The sequence below is a fragment of the Hydractinia symbiolongicarpus genome, chromosome 5 (assembly GCF_029227915.1).
Source record: "Hydractinia symbiolongicarpus strain clone_291-10 chromosome 5, HSymV2.1, whole genome shotgun sequence".
Classification (NCBI taxonomy): domain Eukaryota; kingdom Metazoa; phylum Cnidaria; class Hydrozoa; order Anthoathecata; family Hydractiniidae; genus Hydractinia; species Hydractinia symbiolongicarpus.
In genome coordinates this window covers 22,354,006-22,375,012 of record NC_079879.1, presented here as the reverse complement: position 1 = coordinate 22,375,012, position 21,007 = coordinate 22,354,006, and the positions used below count along the sequence as shown (strand labels likewise).

Here is a 21,007-nt window from a genome sequence, read left to right as displayed (position 1 = left end):
AACCAGCTATAACATTTGCATTTCCGGTGATACTTAAGATTAAAAACAGGATGCTATGCAAGATTTTGATGATACTTTTTGATGCAAGATTTAACCTGTAGCTGGATTCAACCTGTATAACTAGTTAAATTATCAAAGACCTCTTGATGAATTATTTTAAAACTCGTTTTTTTCTTTCCCTACTCGCAATTTGCTACAAATGCAGCACTTAATTTTTCCCTTTTTTATCATATTACTGTACACGTATAAAACAAATTTGAATTCAGTTGAAAATTTCACCTTCTTTTTTAATTTATACAATAACACTCCTGTTTCAAGATTTCGACATCTAAATGCGAATTACATTTTTCATTGTGAGTGGTCGACCATTGTGTACAAAGTAATCCAATAGATGATGATCAAGTAAATTCAATGCTCGATTATTCAGACAAGAGTCATTATTGTAAAATGTAAGTGAACATACTTGGAATTTCGTACTTCTTTGTTTTTGTTTTCTTTATATAATTTCGGGTCAGCTAAACAGACCTTGGCGTGGTTCTTGGAACTTGAGCATTTAGGTAGGAAGGAATTTTTTTAAAGCTGATATTTAACTGTTCTAAATTTCGAATGTAATTCTTCATAAATTTATATGCTGAGAAGATTTATGCTTTCGTTTTTTTTTAAAATTGGGATTTTCGTTATATTTTATCAACAATGGACACAAGAAAATATTATTGTAAGAACAAATTTTATTTAATGGCGTGTTTTCAACATTCGTTTAGAACTTCGTCCCCAGGGCTTTTCCCTTCATAATTTGTGTTAAGCGTGAGCCTAGAGTATGCACTATAACAATTAAACTGTGTCAAAAAGAGAAGTCCTATTCTCCACCGCAGTGCATCTATTCACTTTTCTTTAAGTTTACTAGTGAAAAAGTCAGTGAAAAAAGGACCGGTGTTATTTAGTCAATAAAAACATTTTGTTGAGTTTAAAAATAAAAAATAGCGTGTATAGAAATTTACAAGTTGCGCTTTTTATATGACAATAAAATGAAATATGAATTGAAATATCCAACTTTTATATCAACTTATTTCATAGCATTTTGAGGACATAGTTTATTAAAAAATAAAGTCGACAAAAATTACTTGTCGGTAAAAAAAGTTGACAAAAATTACTTGTCGGTAAAAAAAAGTCGACAAAAATTACTGTCGACAAAAATTAATAATAGTTGGTAAAAGTGGACAAAAAATTTTGGTCTATACAAGATATTAGTTATCAAACTAAAATTTAGTCACTTCTTACTGCTGATAAAGTGAAATCAATAATGCATCTACTAAGTCAAAACTTTATTTAAATCTATTGATGCACCCAGGGTATACTTATTGATGGCATCTTTCATAGAAAAAAAAGAAAAAGGTCAGATTGTGTCTACGTAAAGACATCGGTAATCTTTATCGGATTATCGGATCAAGTATTGTTAATAGTTAAATACTTCAAAATGACTTAAATATAAACTCATCGTCTTCACACAAAGAGTATATTGTGTGAAGCATTAAAAGCGCTAGAGAGTCGTGTTACCCAGGGCACTCCGAGAAAAATACAGCGTATGATAAAGTTTGAAGAATTGGCGATTAAAAAGTATAGAGAAATATAAAATTTTAAAAAATTATACAGTTTAAAAATAAAAGTTCTGTTTTCTCCTCTTGTTGCCTCCATAATATATTTGATGTCTTCCTGAAATTTGCGTCATATGCTGGACATTAGTCGACAACTTTATTAAATTAAGATCAGATGCGTTGATAAGATAGCGACGTTAAAGTATCGTATTGGAAAACAATGCAGTTTTGAGGCTAGTTGGACAGCTGTGGTACCCTAATACACATTTGAAATAAGAGTAGTCCTGTGATATTTGGTGTTGAGCCATCTAAATTAACAAAGGTATGTAAATGTGTTAAAATTGTAATTGCTGATGTGGTTGTTGTTTTTGTTTGTTTATTATTGTTTGTTTTTGTTGTGGTTGCTACCGTTGTGTGGTTAATGTGGTATTGTTGTTGTTGTCATCGTCAAGCATGCTGATGTATACGAAAACAATAATAATCTACCAACTTTTTAAGATTCATGAGAAATAAACCATCATTCAGGGCCCAGGTTTTCGTCAGATGCTATCAATGTAAAATACGTTGTCGACAAAACAACGCCAGGCTTGAGTAACGGATATTTCAGACAATGAAATGGGGAAGAGATTAGACCACCTTGTTTGTACCAACTAGCATTTTAGATGAAGAATATTTTTCACATCTCACAACACGTCTTATAACATATTTTTTAAATAAGAAATTTTCACGAAAAGGTCAATTCGCAATATTTCAGGGAATTAATGTTTGACTTTTATGATTGGCAAGAATAAACTGTACAAAATAGAATTCCAAAAAAAATTATCAATTAATTTTGACAAAAACGAGAGTTGAATTGTAGCTACCATTATTTTTTGTGATTATCCTAATCCCAACACCACAAAGCACCAATAAAACCCATAAGCTAACTATTTTTGCTTGAGGGAGAAGACCCTAAAAAATAGAAAATCAAGGTTTGCTAGAAACGTATTAAAATACAACGAAATCGATGCAATGGTATTGATATTGTTATTTTGCATGCCTTTTTTATTTTTTTTTTCAAAAAGCATTTCCTCTGCCCTCGCAGAGACACTAATCTTAAGCCCCCTCTTCCCCTAATTCACTAGTTCACGAAAAATAACACCCTGCTTGACATACGTAACGTTTAATTATTTTCTAATTTCTGACACAGGGAAGACTCAAGAACTTCGACTACTAGTAGTCGAAGTTCTTGTCATTTTGTTGGTAGGAAAACAGAAATAACTTGGTGGGGTCAAGAACGAGAATAATTAATTTGGCAGGAATTAAATTAACCTGATCACGAAAACAGAAGCTCTTTCCTCTTTTGCTAATTAGAGTTAAAGTTAGTTTTTTCATATAACTGTTTTTTTAGAATAATAATCATGGCGTAGACAAAAAGAAAGTCACTTGTTTTTAATTAAATTAATTAAATGATTGAATATTTGTCTTGCTTGCGGTTGCTTCGGTTATCGTAGGACCTAAATAACAGAAAGAAACAAAATATGGATAAATTGATAGCATAATGTAACTTAACCCTAAAAATACTGAGCTTTTTTGAGGCTTATAAACATGGGGTCCGCCCCATAAACAACTTTTAATAGGCTTTTGCAAATTGAATCAGACTTGGCACATTTGTGGTACGTCATAAAAGGGAAAAAAAAGCCGCACTACATTTTTTCTTATGTCAGCACTTTTATTGTGACGTCATTGGAAGCTTCAACTTTGTCCAAAATACCACTATCTGCTTAAAATTCAATTACTTTAGTTCTAGAGCGAATTTTAACATTCTGTTTGGAAAGCTAAATAAAAATTATTTAACATCCTCTTTTTTCACATAATTCGTGTAAAAATGCCAAAACCAATTTTCGGTTAAATCCAAAAAAATCGAAAAATCAGATTAATTACGTGCCTTACCTTCGCAAAATAAGCCCCCTTGATAAAATAAAAGTAGTGTTCTGAGTTTCAAGTTTTAAGGATATTCTAAAACAAAAGATTTCCAATTGTAAGTATTTCGTGAAAAATTATAGGGTAGTTTTGAGTAATGGCCAATATCTAAAACTCTTTGAGGTATGGGACCTAAACATTCGGCATGCAGGTGTCTTATAGATGAATATATTAACTCAATAAGTATCATAGCCATGCAGTAAAAACCGGCAGGACCCAGTATATTTAGGGCTAAGTAATCCTTCTTCTTCTAATCTCTCTTCAACGTCGCGAAACTTGTGCCAGTTTATTCCGGTTGTTATCCGATTATACGTATTGAGTAACTGTAGTAAATATGAGCAAGGAAAGTAAAATAGAAGTGTGTGGATGAATACAGGGAAAGGAAGAACTTTAGGATCTTTGTACTCAGGCTCCTCTTCAGTAGTTATAACAAAACTTTAACACACAACGATGGAGAGAGCGGGACAGTGTATGGTCAGAGTACGAAGGCGCAGGGAAGGGGGAGGGGGGTCCAAAGGGTTGGTTAATATCTTGTGGTTCCGCCTGGTTATGTGGACTGATTTTTGTCTTCCTATGCACATTTCTACGCGTTTTGTTCTTTGTCCCCAAATAATTTAGTATTTACGAAACGTAAAAAAATAATAAGAGCGTTGGTTTTGCGGTCTTATGATTTAGTATGCTATTTTATAAGTAAGTGGGTGTCACTGAATTCGCTTTGTTGCGATACAATAACAGGGTAAATCGATTGTGGGCGGCAGTAGTTGCTGTAAACTTTTTCACCTGTAAAGAAAGTGTGGTAAACCATAAAATATAGAAGCCACCAAATATTTCTTTATGTTGCATCAAGGTAAAATTTTAACCCACATACCTATTAAGTCCCAGTCCTTTTTTCAGGTTTTTAATTTTGTTTTGTCCTTACAGATTTGCAAAACTGGAGTGGAGAATGAGCAAAGAAGATGTTGAATTTCCAAGACATCGCAAAAATAACTGTAGAAGCCATTCATGAGAAGAAAGAGGAAGAAAGGTCACACTCCAGAAACTCAGGCAAGTTACGAAATCTTGCTTTTATAACATAATTCCTCTTCCAAACAATGGCATGCTAAAAACTCTAAAAAAATTTCTTATTATAAAACTTGTATACGTCTGTCACGAAAAATGGTACCGCAAGAAGCAAGACGCACGCAATGCGCTTTAAAAAGGACGGGCGAACCCGAGGATTTTTCCACAGGTCACTGACTAGTTTTAACAAAACCCTTATCTTCTGCAGGATTTTTCTTAAAAATCTTATTTCTTCTCATCGTCCGAGATCGCTAGAAAGAAAATAAACGCTTTATTAACGGGCTTGCACCCGCGTTCACAGATTTTGAAAATTTACGAGAAATATAAAATTCAAACATTTTGAACGGTATTTCATTCTACATACAAAAACCGCTTACAATAGAAAACATTTTAAAAAGTGTCATATAGCTTTTACGTGTTGCTGAAGTTATGTGAATAAATTAAAAACGAAGCATGAAAAGTTTTGATATTATTATTACACGAAATCACCATTCACATTGGGGCAGGGTGACTGGTTTTAAAGCGGATAGTATTATAAATCTACCCCACTAAAACTAAGTCAATTGCCTGAAGGAAACATAGATAGATTTTGAAATCAATACTAACCTCGAATATATCTTAAAATTAAATGAAAAAACAAAACAGAAGAAAAGTGTTTTCACTTTTTGAGTTAAAAGTGGACGTACTCTAGTTAACTTTTGTTATTAAGATTTTCTTTAGAAATTACAATTTTAAGCTTTGAGTTACACATTTCAAATACTAAAACATCAAACATACTCTTGAGCACTTACCTTAAGCACCTAACACACAAAGACTACATTGCAGACTGTTGCATCAATGATCTTTTTAAGCTTATTAGTACCAGGCCGCTTGCTGAGAATAATTAATATACAGCGAAATACCGTGACAAGTCCAGCCTTTTATAGAAAGTTCGTAATGTATATTTTAATCTCTTACTCAAAAGTGGGAAGGAACAAGCGTAAAGTAAAGATATTTTACCATGACAAGGCGTAACATACTTTTGTGTTCTTCGCTTAAGATTAAGCCGTTATTAACAATACCACGTTCTATTAAGCCTGTGTTAGACTAGCCTCGTTTAGGGCGGATTCTACTAGGGCAGTGAAGCAACTTGGACATTTTCTGATGTTAAGGACTTTAAGGATATTACGGATCTTATGGGTTTAATTTTATTTGCTTTGTATATATGGCATTGTTAAAACCCAGCCTCGTACCCAGGACTTGTTAGGCTTTTTATATTTGAACGCCCTGAGGTTGGTTAAATCCTACATAAAGTAGACATATATGTCTTTTTTTGCCGATGTACGAATTAAGTTTCTCTGTTACTACATCGAAAAGCCTGCTATTCACCTGAATTATTCATAATCGGGGGTATTGGTCAATTTCGTTTCTAGGGCCTCTTTTTCGCTTTCTAATATGTGGCTACTTCTTTCGTGGTTGCTACATATCAGAAAGCGAAAAAGAGGCCCTGGCACGAGATTCATTTCGAAAAACCAAAAGTACAAGAACTTGACTATTTTAGATGATTCTATGTTGCGTTAATAAATAAGCAAATAAGAAATTTGTTTGTTTGTTTTGTAATAACATTTTAGATTGTAAACAAGGTTCGGGAGTACGATTGATAAACAAATATAAATCACTATTATACTCATCACAAGATTTGGGTGGAAGTTAATTAGGAAAAAAGAATTATTTAAACTTTTTGTTAATTAAATTACATCATGTATTATGGGCTTAAGTTAAGGCTATATTCCACATTTCATGACACGGCACCCCTGCTGTCTGGTTAAATCTTCGTAACGAATGATAATCCCAAAACAAGCTATATATCGTTATCACTAAGTAAAAGAAAATATATCCAACCCAACTTTGTACTTAGGAAATTTTAACCTCTACTCATAAAAAGGCAAACAAAGAGCACTGGAAACAAGGTTATAAATATATCTGCTTTCACTAAAAAGACAAATTCTGTTAGCGTAGTTTTGTTACTCGCTTTGTTTGTTCTATTAACAGTTCGAAACATCTCTTCGTCTACATACAAACATTGAATACTATTTGCAGGCTAAATAAACAAGTTTAAAACGAGTTTTAAAAAAAAATCTGTCAACGGTTACAAATGATTGGAAAGAATACTGAGTCGATGTTATTCTCAAGATGTGGATAAGAAAGAAAAAAATTGACTGATTTAAAGCTCAGATTAAAGTGTTTATTTTAAAATTCAAAATGTTTCTCAACACGAAAAGGGATGTTAAAAAACAAGAAGCTCCTTTTTCGCAAGTTGTTCATGAACATGTGTCCAACAACGTCCGCAAAAATGAGGATTTATTAAGCGAGGCTACGTCGATAGATAATATAGTGTGCATGCTTCAAATAAAAGGAGAGTTAAAAAAGTCTCAACGTGAAAATTATCGTGATGTTGTTTCTCATTTACCAGGTTCCGGTGAAGAACTTCCAAAAACTATAACAGAGAAAAGAAAGGAAAAAATCAAGGAGCATATTGACGATTTCATCGAAAATTCTTCACTTCATGGCTTGTCTTACATCTTCGACAAAAGACACTCAGTACGCAGAATAATATGGTTTGTTATAACAGTCGCAGCTTTTGGTTATTCTATGCAAAAAGTTTACGAAAGTACTGTAAACTTTCTCGATTATCCGTTCAACACGGCCCGAATGAGGCAATATGTTGATGAAATCGAATTTCCCGCGGTTTCGTTCTGTAATTTGAACGATATGCGAATGAGTGTCTTGAACGGCACAATGGTTGATGAGGCTATCTTGGATCACAGTAAAGCAAAGAACGTAACAGCTGAAGTATACCGGAATGTTACAAGAGGCGCTGCGCATTTGTTGGAAGAAATGCTTGTTGACTGCACTTTTAACGGAATGAAATGTTCACATGAGAACTTCACATTTTTTTATTGGAAACAAGGAGACCAGTGTTTTACTTTTAACTCGGGACAAAAAGGGCATCCGGTGTTATCTGTCACCGGAACTGGCATTGAACGTAGTCTCACAATGACCATTAACCTCCAGCATTATGATTACTACAGAGATAGATTGATTTCCGGTATTCATTTACTTCTGCACGGACAGGATGAAACGCCGGTGAGAATAAGAGGACCCATGATATCACCTGGATACACAACGTATATACAAGTGGAGAAAAAACAGGTCAGCGAATTTTTCTTAATATTAGCTTTATATTGCTGTCGTTCTGTGAACAGGGGAGTGAAGCTCGAGTAAAGATTTTGGGTCATAGTAACGCCTCAGTGCGATACTGGTAAAGTTTTACACGAATTTGTACCATAAAGAACATGCCTTAATAAGAGTAATATCAGATAAAATAAAAACGCAAAAAGATGATGCAATTTGAAACTCGCCAAAATTTAATTGTTTTGGCTTACTTAGGATCTTAAGTGCTTTAAATACGATATTAAGTAGCGCTTTTATGCCTTACACGGCCTTTAAAAACTTAAAACCCCGTGACTCGCCTTGGCCATACATACGAAAATAAATCCTATTTAATATTGATCAAGTAAGTTTTTAAGGGCACGAAGAATTAAAAACGAAATTCTATACGTTGACCACACTGTAACATTTGTTCCTAAGACTGCCTCGCGCGATAATAATCAGATCAGAATGTCTTCATCAATATTTTGATTGAATGGTTTCACACGCCCAAACAAACATAATTATTTCTTTTTTTTTTCTTTCTTAAAAGATTTGAATTCGCGAGTTTCTCTGAGATGTTTTTCTTTTGTGTCTAAGCTTATGTATGTGAGAACCTCACTCTAAATACCCTTAAAAAAAGCTCAGTTAGCTAGGCTGGTTCTGCATTTACAAGACAATATGAGTTTGAAAATATGCTTTTGATTTATACTTTAGATTATCAACTTGGAATCTCCCTACAAAACACATTGTGGTTCTCTTAACCTGAAGTACTTTAAAAGTTATTCAAGAAACACATGTTGGTTGGAGCAGCTCACTGATTATGTTAATGAGTCGTGCGGGTGCAAAGACTTTTTTATGCCAGGTTCAAATTTTACACAAGTTATTTAACTTTCAGATAAATAACCATCTAGACCATTATTTAGGCTATGCCATAGAGAACCGAGCAAAAGAAACTAGTTCGAATCAACACAGCTTTTTAAGCCTGTATTCAACCATTCAAAACCAAACTGACCTTGCTGTACCACACGGCTTGGCACAGCTTAGGTCGACTGTAAAAAACTACATGCTAAGATGAAAGGTGCGAAAGCATGTGCGGTATAGTGTAAAACTGCACCCTCGTCCCCAAGGTTTTTTCCCTTTTTAATATGAGAGATGACGCCGAAAAATACCCTGGGGACGAGGGTTTGTAAAACTGCATATCTAGCAAAAAATGGTTTTAAAGACAGCTACACTTTTGCTTTTTTATTTAAACAGTGCGAGCTGAATCTGGCATTTTATAAGTTTAGTTCGGCACAGCATAGCTTATAATGGGCCAAACTAATCCTTTATCCCAATCGTCTCCGTACAAGCTTTGTTGTTGTTTTTAGGAGAAATCCCAATTTGCAGTTTTCAAGTGGCTATTTCTTGCATGTGGCCAAAGTGGGGTAAGTAGAGAAGTTATTGGTAGCTAACCAAAATGCAACCCCGTTCACAGGGCATCCTGTGTCTTTTCTGACATCGGGACGCCCCGGTTATAGAAAAGAAACAACAGGCTCTGGGAATGAGGTTGACCAAAATAAAATGAAATTCCAGCCCTGCAAAATTCTTGAGTAAATTTCGATAGTTTTTTACTTTGTTTTAATTTGGATTTGAATATTCGAGTAATTCGAGTGGCATCAACAAGATGTGTTTTCCTAACATGAATATCTTATTTCTTTTGTAGAGGAATTTGACACAGAAAAATTATACAATTGTCCCTTACCATGCGAAATTCACACATACTATGGTCACAGTAAATCACGAGCTTTATTTCCATCGAAAAATCAAGCTCCGAAGTTAGCTGATCTTGTAAGAAATGACACTCATATGAAAGATGTGAAAGGAATAGACGATCTCCAGTTTTTACGGTATAGTTCTTTTTGGGTTTAATGCCAGTTCTCCTCAACCTCAATCAAAGAACATGTTGTCTCATAAGCAGAGTAGAAACCTCTATTAATCTCTGAGTTTAAATTTTTGCTACACGAGCAACATTTTATCAACGGAATCACCAAAATTGTTCCCAGGACTTTTTATTGCTTTTTACATCGCGTCCTGATGTAAAAAAACTTAAAAGTCCTAGCGATGGCGTTGCGTAAACACTTTTAAATGGTGTCTTATATTTTGATCAGATCGCCATATAATATTCCTATCATGCAAGGATTCCTGTTCTCGTGTTCTCTTGCCTTGAGCCGTTTATCACATTGAGTAATGCAAAATAAATTTTGCATATTTTTAGGGACAATTTTCTCCGTATCGTTATATTTTATGATGATCTTTCGTACGAAAAGTTGGAACAGCAACCTAGTTACGATATGCTTGTATGGTTGGGTGAGTCAAATCTTGTCTTCTTTATTATGTAACCGTTCCCTTTGCTATGTCGTCTTGTCAACTTATAACCTCTACCTCAGAGCTCTTTGAGATAAACCTCGAGGGTAGCTTCTACTTTAGAGGATTATCTCAAAGTAATCTGAGGAGGACAATGGTTTGTTTATGATTTCCTAAGCTCCTTGGAAATACTGGGATATAATCTATTCTTTCAAGTACGATTAAATCCAATTAGAAGACCTAACTGATGCTTCATTTCAAAATAACAATTAATAAGATCATACTTCAGGCTTAGAATTAATCTGGAAAATAATAAATCGTTCCCAGTAGTCCTGGTTTTATTTTAACATGTATATTAAAAGGGGTACAAAGTCAACAAGACAGTTTACGTACGAGGTTGTGTAGTCAAATTTACACGCGCTAAAGTATTGCACACATGATTTGTTATATTTTTATATTACATTTAGGTGATATAGGTGGTCAGATTGGATTATTTATCGGTGCCGGCGTTATGTCTTACTTTGAATTTGTTGATTGCCTGCTACTGGTCATATTTGCCAGATTTGCACAATCATTTAAAACGAAGCCAATTGTCGTATGAAAAACCTATGGTGTAAAAATATAAAATAGCTGTAACCGAAAACGGCGGTGCTCCTAAAAGTTTCAGAAATGGCAACTTCGTTCCTAAGACACTGATCACAGTTTCGGAGTGTAAAAAATATGGGTACGAAAATGGTCGTCGTGGGGAAGCTCGTGTGTTTAGTAATTTAGATTTTTCTAGTTTATCAGTAGCAGAATCATTTTTATCAATAAATATTGTAAAATACTTAAAATAAATTTTTGTCGTTAGTTTTCTTTCTTATTTTAACACTCTTGCGTTGACCTTAGTCTTGTGGCCCCCGAGCCGTTATTACGGAGTGGCCAACAATTTTCGCCGCTATCAACTTTATCAACAAGGCAAAATGCCCTGGGAACGAGGTTGGACACAATTTTATAGCTGCCATAAGTAAGCGAATCATGCTTCAGTACATATATTTTATCATTCGGTACATATATTATGTCGCTCAGTACATATATTTTGTCATTCAGTACATATATTATGTCATTCAGTACTGATACTTTATCATTCGCTGGAAAAACTTTATTCGCACCTTTTTCATTCGCTGGAAAAACTTCATTCGCAAATGTTTCATTCAAAAAATTAGCATTCGGTAAAAATGCAACGTACGGAGTGTGGTTTCTATACGGAGTAATACTCTGTATAGCTTCTATGCGGAGTTTGGTTTAGCTATACGGAGTTTGCCAACAAATGTTATTAAGGTGGCAGTAACCTTTTAAAAAATCGGAATTTTTTTTACGTTATTTGTTACGAAAGGTTATTTTCAGACTATATATCCATATTCTTTTTGTTGTAACACACTTGTCACGATTTTATGGCTAAAATACATTATCTTTCACCAAAAGTATTCAACCTCAACAATCCCTCTTTAAAATAAAATTCATATTTTTGCCGAATATAGTTTAAGGAGGGATTTTCACGAAGCGAATTGAACGGCGAATTCGACAGCGAATTTTCACGACAAAATAAATTAGCCGCCAAAGTCATTGTTTACATTAGTTAACCGCGTTCTGATTGGTCAAAAACTAGCAGCGAAACCTTTAGCCGCGAAAAAGTAGGAACTGTTTCTACTTTTCAGCGAAGCGAATATTTCGATGCAAAATCAAAATAAACAAAACTGCGCATGCTCAGATACAATTCGCCGTCGAATTCGCTGTTCAATTCGCTTCGTGAAAATCCCACTTAAGTCTACGCGCTTGCGAAATTGTACTGAAAGAAATGACGTAGTATTAAAGAGAAACGTTAATAACAACAAAGATGGCGCATTATGTAGAAATTTAAGACGAACTTCACTATGCTACACTGCACGAGCTTTAACTTTCAATAGCATTTTCGTTTTACTTTAAAATTTTCAGACATGCTGGTGTATCATGCAGCCATGATACGGTGTGCGGAAGTCTTTTTATTCGGAATATTTTCTTTTAACAGCGTTCGATGCAGCAGGGGAAGCTAAAGGCTATTGTTAAAAAATTAAAAATGGACAAAAAAAATCCGCACACCGTTTTAACAGGGTTAACCCAAGGTTCTTTTAGAAACAGAAGCTGATGAAAAATAATGAGATTGTAAAAAGTTGGAGTTCGTAGAAGCCGATTTTTTTCTTGTTTATGATACATTTTTAAATAAAAATTTCTGCTGACTCAACAATTTTAGTGTTAAGTTAAAATCATTTTATTATGTATTATTATGGCCTATACTTTCAGGAAATAGTAAAAAAAATGGTATAAATAAAACACTGAGTAAATAATTCAGCTATTTGGACAGCTAAAAAGGGTTACTGCCACCTTAAAGTAAAATATTGCAATATAAGACTGTTAAAAACTATTTCCGAAAAAATTGAAATATAATCACCATAAAAAACAAGTTAAAAAGACAAGCACATCATTTTTCCTACTACAGAGTGTGGGAACATTAGCTTGATTGCAGCAAACGGATTATGGCATACAGGTTGTGAGATAACGAGAGTATGTTATGCAGAATTTGTTATGCACAGTATGCAGAATGTGCTAAAAGGTGTAACCATACGGAGTATGCTATACGGAGGGTGACATGCTTCATATACGTGTTTCCGAAATCATATTTTTCTATGTTGGCGTGTCATTAGCGTAGCGAAAAGAATTTCGTTCTCGTCATTATTTACAATATAATTTGACTTTTGCTTACATTTTAACTAAATTTTGTAAAATCGATGTATTTAATAAATTGATAGGGTGGAGCATCTTCGTTTCTCTCTTATGTTGTGGAAATTTTATTTTTTGCAGTCTACTTTCCAGGCATTCTTCTTACATTCACTTTTGTAAACTTTGGTAAAAACACCTATACTGTTCCCGTTAGTTAAATAAAGCTTTTAAACACTTATCTTATCTTTTTAAAAAATAAAATTTAAAACAGCAAAGAAAAAAAAATTAAAAATAGTTACCAAGATGAGATTCGAACACACAACAACTCCCGCTTCGGTGCTCAGAGAGGCAAAAATTTCCATTCTTGTGGGACACATTTGCGTTTTAATACAAGCTCACGAGCTTGTAATAATTAGCTTCTGATTTTGGTTAACTGCAACACCACATAAAACAACAGAACTTCACGTATGCTGACAATCTTCGAAAGTTTTGCACCGCATGCTTTGATGTACAATTCCTAAAGTCTCCCAAATTTTCAAAATGTATCTTTTTTGCTTCAGTCAGGAAATTCGTCGGGTGCTCAACGTGTCCATTTATTGGTCCAAAAACTCGCGTGAGCAACGACTCTGCCACGTAAAAACACCAGTTCTTGAGACTCGGTTTGTAATGTTGAAGAGGTTAATTAATTAAATTCGTTGTAATATTAGCTAAAGAACTAAACTTAGTGGCAGTTCTACTTATAATAATTGGTACTCTGCATGTTTGTCTCATATTTTAGACTTTTTTCTTCTTTCGTAAATTATATGCTTTTCTTAGGCACGATTTTTTAAACTGGAATAGCCCAAAGTAAATTTTTAATAATAATGCTTAGTTTTCGATAATTGTTGCAACATTACTTCTCCACAGTACGGGAATTCCGAAATTACTTTCTTTCACTTCGTTATCGAGTTTGTTATCAGGAACGTCGCAAAAGACAGTTTGTGAAGGTCATACTCGTTCATCCGCCGATAGAGACAGTTCTTTCTGAAACACTTAATAAGTTTAATTTCTGAAATTAAGAACCATCTTCAATTAAATTGGCAAGTATCTGTTTCTTTATAACAAAAAATTGGTGCACCACCCTGTACGCCGATTTCCTTAACTATCCCCATCACACCATAAGCTGAGCATGCTATTCTAAGACCCATAAATTTATCTTTATTACTTAAGCCAAGATGATCCAATATTCTTGCCGATTAAAGGATCTCCTCCTTTTTGTTAATTTTCATTGACGAAATTGAAATGTGCGAATGTTAATTTTCCATCGAATGAAAAATTTGCGAATGGTGTTTTTCCGGCGAATGACAAAATATCATTACCGAAGCATGACTCGTTATAGCGTTCCATACTTCTACAATAACTTTTTTTTTAAATAGATAGCTAATATTCATTCTGTTATTAATATTCATCTGTTTTATTCCTACTAAACCAATTTTTCGCTCTACATCCGACGAAACGCTATTTTTATAAACTGATAAAGAATGAAAGCAGACTTCCATTACAGGTCACTTGATGTGGAAGATTATTCCACACTTTGAAAGCTCTAAACGGGAGGGCTATTTTGCCAATTTCCATGTTGACCAAGGGTAGAGTGTTTTTTGAAGCTCCTCTTGTTTGATGATTATGACATTTTTTTGTCAAAAGGATTTTTGAACGCATGTAATCAGAAGCAATGTGATTCATGGCTTTGAAAACTAATATGGCATCGTTTTTGATGAGTAAATTATTCAGTGAATAATCCCTCTCTTTCCTACACGGACACATTTTAATGGGTGGCACAAGCCCATGCGGAGGAGTAGTAGTTGAAATATGGCATGACAAGTTTTTTTTGTGTGAGGTGTTAAACAGGATACAATAGTTCTAATTTTAGAATATTTAATTAGTATTTTTCTATTTATGTCATTAATGTGCTTTTCCCATTGCATTTTTTGATCAAATGTTACCTGAGATATTTAACTTTTTCGCTCCTCTTCAAAGGAATACCCATATAGTTGATAGTTTTGTTCTCAACTTTTTTTAACTGGCTGTGGTTGTCGAAAAAGATTGTTTCAGTTTTGTCCGTATTAATAGTCATTTTGTTATTATTCAGCCAGAGGTCGACTTGCGAAAGTTCTAACTCGACCTGCAAGACAAGGGTATCCAAGTTTTTATGGGACGAAATAATTATTTTATCATCCGCATATAGATGATGGTAATTTGAATTGATGACAGTTTTTAAGTCATCAATATACAAATCCCTGCGGCACTCCAAAAGCGTCTTCATGAAGCAGATCTGATCATGTGTACTGCAAATTTTAGCTATGATAATCTGCTTAACAAAGTATCTTTTCTTACATCATAATTTATTGTGTTAGCTTCACTGCATGTTTACGGGATTTCTACGCCTGTGTATAAAATCTGAAAAATCGACAGATAATAAAATGTAGACTATATAGAAGGAGAAAGTTCAGTCAGAGAGAACTGAAAGTTAGCTAGCCTGTAACAGGCTAGTTAGTCGACACTTATACAGTTTTAATACGGTGGATTTTTTTTGGCACCTCGTTTAAATAGAGTTTCCGCGCGCCGTTTTCAACTAGTTCTCAGAACCATTTTCGCATTTTAAATTGAAGCACAACAATAATGGTGGGTAATGGCTGTATGGAGTTATATATGGACAATATTTGTGTATGCTTTTCGTTGTGTCGTATCTTTCTTCGTGGTGTGGTTTTTGTGGCGTCGTATCTTTCTTTGTGGGGTGGTTTAATGTTTCGTCGAGTCGTATTTGTGTTCGTCGCGGCGTATTTCACTTTGCCGCGTATTTCACTTCGTGGCGTATTTCACTTCGCGGCGTATTCCACTTCGTGGCGTATTATATTACTTCGTAGCGAAAATTTTCATGCTTTTTACTTAGATGTACTGCTCTTAATTAGCAGAATAATATAGCCTAATTAGGAGGACGAATGCCTAATAAAGTTAACAAATTTAAAATCTTCGAATCCTGATTTGGCAAATTACATCATTTGTTTTGCACCATTTTTAAAGAGTACGTGGCTCAAATCACCTGCAGAAAATCGATTAACATAGCTAAGTAAAACAATCAATCTATCTCATGCTTTTTCTAAATTGTGTACATAGCTACTACTGAACCTAGCCTTATATTTAGGAAGGTAAAATAATAGATTTAGTGCTTGCGTATCAAAAGGGGATGAACTTGGATCTTAAAAAAATGTTTAGCTAGCCTAAATGTTGCTTTGTCTTACTCTTAAATTAGAGAATCGCCTAATTAGCATAACCTGCTTAGTTAGCAGTTTCCTTACTGCATATCAAATAGGTATGTTTTGGCAGTCCTAGATCCCCCATCGACATTCTTGTGCCTGTTGTTGCATGGCAAATTGTCTGTCATGAAATTTATAATTTTGCGATTTTTTTTAGCTTAAAAAACTACTCCGCGAGTTATGGACATTTAGTACAATGTTTTAAAATTTAACTTTCGTTCCAAATTATATAAAATATTATAAATTCTACATAATTACAATATCCACTAAATCTTGTTCCTTTTTAAACAGAAAACGTGAAATTATTGTTTATACCTTTCACAACTTATCAGAATAAATAAAAAAATTAGTTTTGCTAATACGAAACAAGCACTAGTAAGTTTAAGACAAGTGATACCCGTATACGTGTATCACGCAAAATTGTACCGAAAGTAGCGAGACGCATGCAATGCGGTATAAAAAGGACGGGCGAATCCGTGGCATTTTCCACGGGCCACCGACTAGTTATATCAATTTTCTGTGTAAAATGCTAAATAACGTACATCATACAAATTAAATTCGGAAAAGATTACTTATGAAAAGAGGGATAACTTACACCTCTTCTTTTTTCACCATATGTAATGATTCTAAGTGTCTTTGTAAATGTTTGTTCTGCGTGAAAGCTTGCCCGCAATGCCGACATTTATATCCAAAATTTTTCGATTGATGTATTCGTTCATGTCTATTTAAATTGCTTTTCTGTAAAAATGTTTTACCGCATGTAGAACAAGCGAAGTCGCGTTTTCCGTAATGCATGGCTAAATGTACTTTTAAAATATGCTTTCTAGAGAACAACCTCCCGCATAAACTGCATCCAAATTCTTTCTTTTTTAAATGTACGGCATCGACATGAAGTTCTAGCGAACCTTTCGTCGTAAACCCACGTTGGCACACTTGACAACGAAAGTTGGAAAGTTCTTGATTTCTGCATCGAACCAAATGCCGCGACAGATATTCGGCATCTGCGAACGTCATTTTGCAATTCTGACACTCGTAAATAGTATCGTTTGGATTGTTCGTCAGCACAGTCTCTGATTTCTCTCTCTTAATAGATAAACCACTGCCACTACTGTTCATATTTTTAAAGTTTAGATCTACAGTGCGACTTGCATCGTCTACCGTGCGACTAGCAACGTCTACCGTGCGACTAGCAACGTCTACCGTGCTACTTGCATCGCCTACCGTGCCACTTGTATCGTCTACCGTGCGACTTGCATCGTCTACCGTGCGACTTGCATCGTCTACCGTACGACTTACATTGTTCTTATTATGTTTCGTCAGATGCGTATTATACTCTTTCGCGTTGAGAAAAATTAAAGAACAATATCGACAAGTTAACGAAACAGAAGGTGGATTTTGCGGCTCCTTAGATCTATCGATTTCGGTAACACACGTTACCGTATCATCGTGGATTGTACCAGATTCTCTTGAATGATCTACAGAACTAAATGTTTTCTCACTGGTTGTATGCGTATTTGCGTTCTCTCCTGGTGGACACTGGTGTTTATGATTTGACAACAATCTATAAGTAGGGAATGCTACGTTACAAATATCACACATGAACATGGTTCCCTCGATGCATTCTTCTTCTTCTTCACCATCACTCGTATCTTCCACAATATTTTCCTGCAGTTTTCTTGCGTTTATATCTTCGTTCATTCTGAGTTGTGTAGAAAAATTATTTTGTGAGTCATTTTTCTGCAATAAAATATATAAATATGTAACAATCAAAAATATTTTTCAAGAACTTTTAAAACTTTAAATAATTTACGGTACTCAAACATCGGGAATACAGGTTAATAATACAGGATATTTAAAACACAGATTAGCGTAAATGCGAGTTATAATGCTACTATTCTCTGTTACAAGTACATTTCTTAACCGGAGTAAGAATTTGGAACCGATATAAAATAAAAAAAGAACAAAAAGGTTTAATCTGGTTTTAAATATCAGTCACTCATCCACATAGCACTTCAAGTTGACTATATTATTGCAGAGGTCAACAAATTAAAACGCAGACGGCCGATACAAAAGGCGTCAAAAAACCTTGTTTTCCACTAAAACTAAACTACGAAATATTATAATTGATATAACCAATCTAGGTTAAAATTAATACGAAAATGAGAATTTTTGTAAGTGCACTGTTATCTTTTACTAAAAACTGTTTTTCACTTAAAGATAATATTTTTGAAGGATCGAAATTTTAGGCAAATTTGCAAACATTAAATCAACATTATTTTATTTCACAACTTTTTTTTCTAAAATTTCTTTTTATTTTGATCACCAATTTAAAGTCTATGCATTGATAAAGTTTGAATGCACATCCCTTAATAGGTCTAAAATTACTGATGACAGAAAATATCAAAATTTGCTATTGCTTTAATATGACATCATAACGGAGCATAATTAAATCTGAAATTTTTAAAATGTAAATATCTTGAGAGTTTTTGTTAAAAAAATTAAAAAGTCTTGTTAACCAACTTTTTAAGCTCTATATTATAAGTTCAACATCATTTTATACCTCAGGTCCCCTTTTAAAAAACCTGCATATAGAGTATCATACTTACTCGTTGTTTTTCGTTGATTTTGTCTATCATTGGTGCTATGTTTGGAAACAATTTTTCAAGCAGTTGTTTGCATACCAAGGTGTTTACCCATTTTACTTCGTATAACAAATCACCATGCTACAAAGATAAAAAATATTAATAACAACACTTGAAGAACAACATAAAATATTGATTAAGAATGTCAACAACTACCTTGGAATGTATATTTACAATTTCTTCAATCTTCATAAGTTCAAATAAACTGCAGATAGAAGAGTTCATCTTTTCATAAATAAACTATATAACAACAGTAATTAAAATACAGGTGGAGTGGAAAATAGTATTAGACAGAAAAAGGACTCTGTTTGGTAAAAATTATAAGATACTAAACACATTTTATATACACTCTGTTTTGCTTTGTAGAATTCTTGGCAAATTTTACATATTTATAAAACGATGAATTCCCAGGTTTGAAAACGTTATTTGAAGCGCTAGTCTTATAGGTTGAGATTAAAGTAAAATTAATATTATTCTTTGACAATAATATTATTTTAAGTATATAATAATTTTTATGACCCATCATTCCGTAATTTAACTTGTAGTCACAAAGTTTAATTGATGACTTGACTTTTGATATCTGGGTTGAAATTCCTGGCTGTGACCATTGCTGAACTTGTGTGATGTAGGCAAAGAAATTTTATCACTTCACATTTTCGATTTTATTTTCATAATTTTTGTATCTTAAGATCGCTCGCGCAAACAAAATTAAGGATGCTTGGGGCGAACAATTTATCACATGGGTACTTTTTTCTTATTGATAGGCTTGAAATGGACCAATACGACCCAGAGCGACCCGGAGTAGTACAATTTTGCCAGGGGAGGTACAATTTTGCCAGCTGTGTTTTATTGTAAGAAATAGGCAAGATAGTCTGGGTAATCAATATATGTTAGCTTATACTATTTTCTAATCTCAGTAAAAAAATTACAAAGTGAATCTTCCCAGATCCATCAAAAGAAAACCTAGCGGAATTGTACCACCATCGCAAGGAAAATAAAAATTGGGAATTACAGGTCTGAAAGACATAAGTAGCCCACAGAACTCAAGAGGGTACTGATAAGCCGCAAACGCCCACATATAAACGGGCAAATTCGGACTACTTTTAGAATTAAATTGATGGTTGTTCGGGACTATGTGGGTTTTTTGGGCAAATACCTGAATTTTGCCGATAAGCCGCATACGCCGTAAAAAGTGCGGGCGTTTTCGGGCAAGTTAGGCGTTTTGAAAGAAATTCAATTATTCGACCGAAAAAACCCGCATAGACCCGAACAATGCCCGAAAGAAAAAAAAAACAGACACTAATATATGATTCAAAAAAACTATAAAAATTAAAATAAACTTACTATGTCGTAGCGAAGTTCTTAGAAGAACTTTTTTTGATAGTTTTTGAAAAAGTTTACTTTATAAATAAATTATATATAAATTTTATTAACTCCTTTCTCATCAAGCGCCTTCTTCCCAACCATCGTCCGCATGGTTTGTTACAAGGAATTGCATTTCAGGAATGTTCCGGGCGATTTCGGGAAAGTGCGGGCAGTTTCGGAGGACAACCGTCAATTTTATTTAAAAAGTCGCCCGAACTCGCCCGTATATATGCGGGCGTTTGCGGCTTATCAGCACCCTCTTGCCCCGGGTAAATTGTACTTATGGCGGAATTGTACATCTTCTGTGTAGCTACGTATGCTATATAAGTTGTTTAAAAGCATGGTTTAAATACGACAAAATATTTAGTCAGGCATTTCTACGATTAACACAGACTTGATAGCTACATGTTCATCATAATTACATTAGTAAATTCTTAATCAGCTAGCTATGCCACAAGTGGCCTAATAATTGATTTACCACCTACTACTTTTCGTCACAGCAGGCTAGTTGTGCCATCCTAGCTAGCCTACTGTAGCCTAATTAGATATTTACCCTGATTGCATAAACAGGCAACTTGACGAAATGACAAAATCATAAGAAATTAAAGTATGTAGCTATATAAAGGAATATATATGATTGCTTTCTCAACCTGCACTTCAATTCACTTCACCACTTTCTGGCAAAAAAAACACAAACACACTCTGCTGAAAAGATTGGGACGTAAACAGGCAAAAATCATAACCGTCTTAGTTGTGCTTTGATAAAAAAACGGCAACCGATTTCGGTACACAAGAACCCACAAGGCGCGCACGCTCACGCTGT

At 34.2% G+C, this 21,007-nt stretch overlaps 3 protein-coding genes across 6 annotated transcripts in view; 2 read left to right on the top strand and 1 right to left on the bottom strand.

Moving 5' to 3' along the window:
• Positions 1-416: 416 nt before the first annotated feature.
• Positions 417-10,999, top strand: LOC130645394 (acid-sensing ion channel 1C-like). 3 transcript variants are annotated; one of them, XM_057451378.1, is made up of 8 exons: positions 417-557; positions 4,476-4,598; positions 7,066-7,805; positions 8,520-8,667; positions 9,173-9,229; positions 9,508-9,691; positions 10,060-10,151; positions 10,616-10,999. In XM_057451378.1, exons 2-8 carry the CDS (start codon positions 4,511-4,513, stop codon positions 10,747-10,749), a joined length of 1,443 nt encoding a protein of 480 aa, XP_057307361.1. In that variant the 5' UTR covers positions 417-557; positions 4,476-4,510; the 3' UTR covers positions 10,750-10,999. The 3 variants fall into 3 exon arrangements, with proteins under 3 accessions (XP_057307361.1, XP_057307362.1, XP_057307360.1); XM_057451379.1 differs by having other exon boundaries at positions 430-449; XM_057451377.1 differs by lacking the exon at positions 417-557 and adding an exon at positions 1,548-1,914.
• The window catches only part of LOC130645392 (CTP synthase 1-like), a 61,251-nt gene continuing 50,032 nt past the window's right edge, over positions 9,789-21,007 (top strand). The window contains exon 1 of the mRNA XM_057451376.1: positions 9,789-9,793. The gene's annotated coding sequence lies outside the window, so the exon portion shown is untranslated. The remainder of the gene's footprint in view (positions 9,794-21,007) is intronic.
• On the bottom strand, positions 16,370-20,397 carry LOC130645398 (zinc finger protein 510-like). 2 transcript variants are annotated; one of them, XM_057451383.1, is made up of 3 exons: positions 18,973-20,397; positions 18,784-18,900; positions 16,370-17,914 (listed from the first exon to the last, which is right to left on the bottom strand). In XM_057451383.1, the coding sequence occupies exons 1-3, from the start codon at positions 19,042-19,044 to the stop codon at positions 16,769-16,771; spliced, it is 1,335 nt and encodes a 444-aa protein (XP_057307366.1). In that variant the 5' UTR covers positions 19,045-20,397; the 3' UTR covers positions 16,370-16,768. The 2 variants fall into 2 exon arrangements, with proteins under 2 accessions (XP_057307366.1, XP_057307367.1); XM_057451384.1 differs by having other exon boundaries at positions 16,371-17,914; positions 18,976-20,395.